General features: G+C 46.7%; 1 protein-coding gene across 3 annotated transcripts in view; it reads left to right on the top strand.

Annotated features, from left to right (window-relative positions):
• Window positions 1–2,102, top strand: part of LOC118389972 (protein turtle homolog B-like) — a 199,097-nt gene extending 196,995 nt beyond the window's left edge. For all 3 annotated transcript variants that reach the window (XM_035780029.2, XM_035780030.2, XM_035780031.2), the window contains one exon: window positions 930–2,102. In XM_035780029.2, coding sequence (XP_035635922.1) covers window positions 930–1,144 — 215 coding nt within the window. In that variant the 3' untranslated portion in view covers window positions 1,145–2,102. The remainder of the gene's footprint in view (window positions 1–929) is intronic.
• Window positions 2,103–7,205: the final 5,103 nt, after the last annotated feature.

Consider the following 7,205-nt stretch of genomic DNA (forward strand, 5'->3'; position numbering starts at 1 on the left):
CCCCTCAGAACAATTAACCCTAATTAATTAATCAATTAACAATACAAACCTACATTTTCCATGAACTAAACATACTAAAGGATATACATTGCAACACGGTTTTAAACAATATCACAACATAACATTTACAACATTACATCACTACTGACAATATCTTTCAATATGCCCATATGCATTAATGAGCCATTTGGGACAGGCACTATAAAGCCAACCCAATTCCCTTAGCTCGGGTCCTTTTCCAGCATACCCGGAAGCTACAGAGATGGAGAGAGAGGAACAGAACAAACAAACAATGCGCTCATCCACAACATTGATAAGTATAATAATTATTGTATCTCTCAAATATGAACACTGACAAGTGTGAAATGCATGCACCAAGACAGAAGTTAATTTGTGTGTCGACCCACATTGTTAACTTATCTTATAATGGCGCAGGGAGGAGTGATGAATATGTGTGTGCGTTAAAGAACCAAATGCTGCCCGCGGCCAGTGACGGACTTCTACGTCACAGACTGTTGGCTAGCTAGCATTTGCTAAACCTAAAGCCTACTGTAGCTATCCAAATGTGTTAATTTATTATTATTGAGGATGGGGACGTTATGATGATGTAACCCGAGTAACGTTTACATTTTGCTGATTGGGAAGTATCTACTCTCCTAGAGTATTGTGCGCAAATAACCATATTGTGGTGGTATGGTGTGGTGAGTGGTACAGTGTAAAGTATTTACCTTGGATTGGAACTGAGATCATTCTCTAATTCAACCACCCTTTTTTCTGACCCATGGTTTCCTGTGTGTTTTGCATGCATCACCTTCCGTCCCAATGTCTGTCTGATAGCACCCAGGACCCTTACTCTCCACCTCTGCCCTCTTATCCTGACCTAGGGCTCGCTCACCTCTGACCTGTATGTCGCTATCCCCATCCTCCAGGTGTCTCCACCTTTCAGACCCAGCAGGACTACACCTCTCAGGTACTCCAGCCCGAAGAAGCTCTCTACCTCCGCAAGAAGAAGAAACGGCCAGTCAAACAGGACCCGTATTCCCGCTTCTCCGCTCTGCTGTACCGTCGCCCGCCCCAGGAGGACCGGAAGGCCATTTTGGCCAGCATGGATAACATGGACCCAGACCATGCCACTCTCCTCTGACACTGTGGGGGAGTCAGGTTACACTCTTCCCCCAAAATGCCACAAAACCCCACCTGGAAAATGACCTCTGTCTAAAGCGTTGCTCATTCCCCAGCATCAATCAATGGATTTAAGTTCCTTTTTTAAAAGAAGTTGAAAGTAAAACAGTGGCTATCCAATGTTTCCAAAGTTTTACTCCAGTGCAAAACATTTAATTTTAGGGAAGCAATACTGTGTGCTACAACATAGATTACTTTGAAACAAATGTTCTAACCATTTGGAAAAGGACCCCGTCTGAGGTTTTCACTTTCTATCTCATCTTTATACTTCAGTACAGGCGTAGCCCATTGTAAATACGGTCCATGAAGCCTAGTACGGTCTCAGTTTACAGCACCTTGCTCACCTGAGTATCCTCACCTGCCTCACTCTGCTAGCCCTCTATCACCTCCCAGAGACTCTCCCATCCACACAGGGTTCTCACTCAGATCCTACAAAATATACCTCAGAGCACAGGACATGGCACCACAACGAGGCTCAGCTAGCTGAACACAACTGTATTGGCATGTATGTTTTTTATGATCTTATAACTTATTTAAGCAGGGTTTGGTTGAAATTTGACACAATTTTAATAACTCCAAATGTGAACATCCAATTGGTAACTGTCACAATCGTCGTGAGGAGTGGACCAAAATGCAGCGTGGTATGTGTTCATGATGATTTTTTAATTAAAGAAAGCACTAAACACTGAATACAAAACAATAAACGAATAAGACGCTATAATGAGACCTGTGCTGACACAAGCAACTAACATAGACAATCACCCACAAACAAACAGTGACACCCAGGCTACCTAAGTATGATTCTCAATCAGAGACAACTAATTACATTTACATTACATTTAAGTCATTTAGCAGACGCTCTTATCCAGAGCGACTTACAAATTGGTGCATACACCTTATGACAACCAGTGGAACAGCCACTTGCATCTAAATCTTGTTGGGGGGGAGAAGGGGGGTGAGAAGGATTACTTACCCTTACTTACCCTATCCTAGGTATTCCTTGAAGAGGTGGGGTTTCAGGTGTCTCCGGAAGGTGGTGATTGACTCCGCTGTCCTGGCGTCGTGAGGGAGTTTGTTCCACCATTGGGGGCCAGGGCAGCGAACAGTTTTGACTGGGCTGAGCGGGAACTGTACTTCCTCAGTGGTAGGGAGGCGAGCAGGCCAGAGGTGGATGAACGCAGTGCCCTTGTTTGGGTGTAGGGCCTGATCAGAGCCTGGAGGTACTGAGGTGCCGTTCCCCTCACAGCTCCGTAGGCAAGCACCATGGTCTTGTAGCGGATGCGAGCTTCAACTGGAAGCCAGTGGAGAGAGCGGAGGAGCGGGGTGACGTGAGAGAACTTGGGAAGGTTGAACACCAGACGGGCTGCGGCGTTCTGGATGAGTTGTAGGGGTTTAATGGCACAGGCAGGAGCCCAGCCAACAGCGAGTTGCAGTAATCAAGACGGGAGATGACAAGTGCCTGGATTAGGACCTGCGCCGCTTCCTGTGTGAGGCAGGGTCGTACTCTGCGGATGTTGTAGAGCATGAACCTACAGGAACGGGACACCGCCTTGATGTTAGTTGAGAACGTCAGGGTGTTGTCCAGGATCACGCCAAGGTTCTTAGCGCTCTGGGAGGAGGACACAATGGAGTTGTCAACCGTGATGGCGAGATCATGGAACGGGCAGTCCTTCCCGGGAGGAAGAGGAGCTCCGTCTTGCTGAGGTTCAGCTTGAGGTGGTGATCCGTCATCCACACTGATATGTCTGCCAGACATGCAGAGATGCGATTCGCCACCTGGTCATCAGAAGGGGGAAAGGAGAAGATTAATTGTGTGTCGTCTGCATAGCAATGATAGGAGAGACCATGTGAGGTTATGACAGAGCCAAGTGACTTGGTGTATAGCGAGAATAAGAGAGGGCCTAGAACAGAGCCCTGGGGGACACCAGTGGTGAGAGCGCGTGGTGAGGAGACAGATTCTCGCCACGCCACCTGGTAGGAGCGACCTGTCAGGTAGGACGCAATCCAAGCGTGGGCCGCGCCGGAGATGCCCAACTCGGAGAGGGTGGAGAGGAGGATCTGATGGTTCACAGTATCGAAGGCAGCCGATAGGTCTAGAAGGATGAGAGCAGAGGAGAGAGAGTTAGCTTTAGCAGTGCGGAGCGCCTCCGTGATACAGAGAAGAGCAGTCTCAGTTGAATGACTAGTCTTGAAACCTGACTGATTTGGATCAAGAAGGTCATTCTGAGAGAGATAGCGGTAGAGCTGGCCAAGGACGGCACGCTCAAGAGTTTTGGAGAGAAAAGAGAGAAGGGATACTGGTCTGTAGTTGTTGACATCGGAGGGATCGAGTGTAGGTTTTTTCAGAAGGGGTGCAACTCTCGCTCTCTTGAAGACGGGAGGGACGTAGCCAGTGGTCAGGGATGAGTTGATGAGCGAGGTGAGGTAAGGGAGAAGGTCTCCGGAAATGGTCTGGAGAAGAGAGGAGGGGATAGGGTCAAGCGGGCAGGTTGTTGGGCGGCCGGCCGTCACAAGACGCGAGATTTCATCTGGAGAGAGAGGGGAGAAAGAGGTCAGAGCATAGGGTAGGGCAGTGTGAGCAGAACCAGCGGTGTCGTTTGACTTAGCAAACGAGGATCGGATGTCATCGACCTTCTTTTCAAAATGGTTGACGAAGTCATCTGCAGAGAGGGAGGAGGGAGGGGGGGAGGATTCAGGAGGGAGGAGAAGGTGGCAAAGAGCTTCCTAGGGTTAGAGGCAGATGCTTGGAATTTAGAATGGTAGAAAGTGGCTTTAGCAGCAGAGACAGAGGAGGAAAATGTAGAGAGGAGGGAGTGAAAGGATGCCAGGTCCGCAGGAGGCGAGTTTTCCTCCATTTCCGCTCGGCTGCCCGGAGCCCTGTTCTGTGAGCTCGCAATGAGTCGTCGAGCCACGGAGCGGGAGGGGAGGACCGAGCCGGCCTGGAGGATAGGGGACATAGGGAGTCAAAGGATGCAGTAAGGGAGGAGAGGAGGGTTGAGGAGGCAGAATCAGGAGATAGGTTGGAGAAAGTTTGAGCAGAGGGAAGAGAAGATAGGATGGAAGAGGAGAGAGTAGCGGGGGAGAGAGAGCGAAGGTTGGGACGGCGCGATACCATCCGAGTAGGGGCAGTGTGGGAAGTGTTGGATGAGAGCGAGAGGGAAAAGGATACAAGGTAGTGGTCGGAGACTTGGAGGGGAGTTGCAATGAGGTTAGTGGAAGAACAGCATCTAGTAAAGATGAGGTCAAGCGTATTGCCTGCCTTGTGAGTAGGGGGGAAGGTGAGAGGGTGAGGTCAAAAGAGGAGAGGAGTGGAAAGAAGGAGGCAGAGAGGAATGAGTCAAAGGTAGACGTGGGGAGGTTAAAGTCGCCCAGAACTGTGAGAGGTGAGCCGTCCTCAGGAAAGGAGCTTATCAAGGCATCAAGCTCATTGATGAACTCTCCGAGGGAACCTGGAGGGCGATAAATGATAAGGATGTTAAGCTTGAAAGGGCTGGTAACTGTGACAGCATGGAATTCAAAGGAGGCAATAGACAGATGGGTAAGGGGAGAAAGAGAGAAAGACCACTTGGGAGAGATGAGGATCCCGGTGCCACCACCCCGCTGACCAGAAGCTCTCGGGGTGTGCGAGAACACGTGGGCGGACGAGGAGAGAGCAGTAGGAGTAGCAGTGTTATCTGTGGTGATCCATGTTTCCGTCAGTGCCAAGAAGTCAAGGGACTGGAGGGAGGCATAGGCTGAGATGAACTCTGCCTTGTTGGCCGCAGATTGGCAGTTCCAGAGGCTACCAGAGACCTGGAACTCCACGTGGGTCGTGCGCGCTGGGACCACCAGGTTAGGGTGGTCGCGGCCACGCGGTGTGGAGCGTTTGTATGGTCTGTGCAGAGAGGAGAGAACAGGGATAGACAGACACATAGTTGACAGGCTACAGAAAAGGCTACGCTAATGCAAGGAAATTGGAATGACAAGCGGACTACACGTCTCGAATGTTCAGAAAGTTAAGCTTACGTAGCAAGAATCTTGACTAAAATGATTAAAATGATACAGTACTGCTAAAGTAGGCTAGCTGGCAGTAGCTGCGTTGTTGACACTACACTAATCAAGTCGTTCCGTTGAGTGTAATAATTTCTACAGTGCTGCTATTCGGGGCTAGCTGGCTAGCTAGCAGTGTTGTTTACGTTACGTTGAGTTAAAAGAACGACAATAGCTGGCTAGCTAACCTAGGAAATCGGTCTAGACTACACAATTATCTTTGAAACAAAGACGGCTATGTAGCTAGCTATGTAGCTAGCTACGATCAAACAAATCAAACCGTTGTACTGTAATGAAATGAGAATGTGATACTACCTGTGAATGCGACCGGGTTGTTGAGTTCTATTCAGTAGACGTTGGCTAGCTGTTAGCTGTTAGCTGTTGGCTAGCTAGCAGAGTCTCCTACGTTAAGGACGACAAATGGCTGGCTAGCGAACCTCAGTGAATTAAGATAATCACTCCAAGGCTACACACACTAAACTACACAATTATCTTGGAAACAAAGACAGCTATGTAGCTAGCTAACACTGAACTAATCAAGTCGTACAGTTGAGTGAATAGCACTACAGTGATAACTAATGACACCTGCCTCTAATTGAGAACCATACTAGGCCGAAACATAGAAATCCCAGAATCATAGAAAAACAAACATAGACTGCCCACTCCAACTCACGCCCTGACCATACTAAATAACGACAAAACAAAGGAAATAAAGGTCAGAACGTGACAGTAACAATATATACCAACATTTGATTAGGTCGATGTAGGTCTACTATAAGTTGTAGAATGATATCATGCAGATCAAAAATCTATCCCTGGGCTCTGGTCTTTTGACACCATAACTGAAGTGTTCATAATGGCTATTAGGGAAATGGAGCATGTTATGCTTCACATATTTGATATGTTGTGGACATACAGTATCCATCATCAAGTATTCTCTTGGAATCATTTAGAAGGTAATTGTACAGTTTAGTTATTCTTTATAAACATTCATTCAATGTTATTCTCCCTTAACCCCATAAAGGAATGGTGAGTATATCCCCTTATGGGGAAGATCTGTCATAAAGTAAGCACAAAAGCTCATAGATCTATTTTGAATAGGGTGAGGGGAAGGGATTACATTGGGATTATGCTCCATTTGAACAGAACACTCTAGGCTACTGTACATCTCTCAAGGCATACAACCTCACACACTCTACACAACACAGTTACTATTCAGGTTGGACTTTGTTGTGTCATCGTCTGGGAAAGGAGTTTGCACTGGAGCAAAAGTTTGTCTTTTGCCATTTTGCTAAATAATGTTTGTTTTTCTCTTTATTTGATGCCATCTTCACTTGTACTATTATACTTACTGTAGCGTTGTGAATAGTTTCGAGGGCTCCATATCCTATTTAAAAAGTACTATAGTAATGCCAAAAATACTACAACTTCCTTAATCAATAAAAACATCATGTGTACTGTAATGAGAGGAGGATAGGATTTTGTGCCATAGTATACTATAGTATTTTTTCATTCATATGGGCCTGATTCGATGAACAAGGGGCTTATGATGGCCTTTATAGGGCTTCTTCTGGTTGCCCCCTTCAGTTTTGTTTATTTTTTGGGGTCTTTTTTTGTAATTTTGTTCTCAATTGTTTATGAAAGTAACTGCCTTTGATGTCCATTTGCTTTATTTGTAGCCTTGGCATCTTTTTGTCTTCGTGTGCTTGAAATTCCACTGTGATGAGAAGAATGTCTCAACACTTGTCTATTCTCCTTCGGAAAGATCAATGGAGGAGCTTCTTGTGGAATAACGGCTACGCAGAGCTGCTAAAGTCTTTATTTTTTTTTAATGTGTTTTCCTGTCATTGAAGGGTGCTTTTTTATAAATTGGCCTGTATTATCATGTCGATATAGACATATCTAGGCTCGTCAAGGCTGAGCTGTGTGTGTCATGGCAATGGGGGGGTCTGGTGATAGTCAGAACATGAGAGGTGTGTTTGGAATGGTTTCAC

The sequence above is a fragment of the Oncorhynchus keta genome, chromosome 11 (genome assembly GCF_023373465.1).
Source record: "Oncorhynchus keta strain PuntledgeMale-10-30-2019 chromosome 11, Oket_V2, whole genome shotgun sequence".
Lineage (NCBI taxonomy): Eukaryota > Metazoa > Chordata > Actinopteri > Salmoniformes > Salmonidae > Oncorhynchus > Oncorhynchus keta.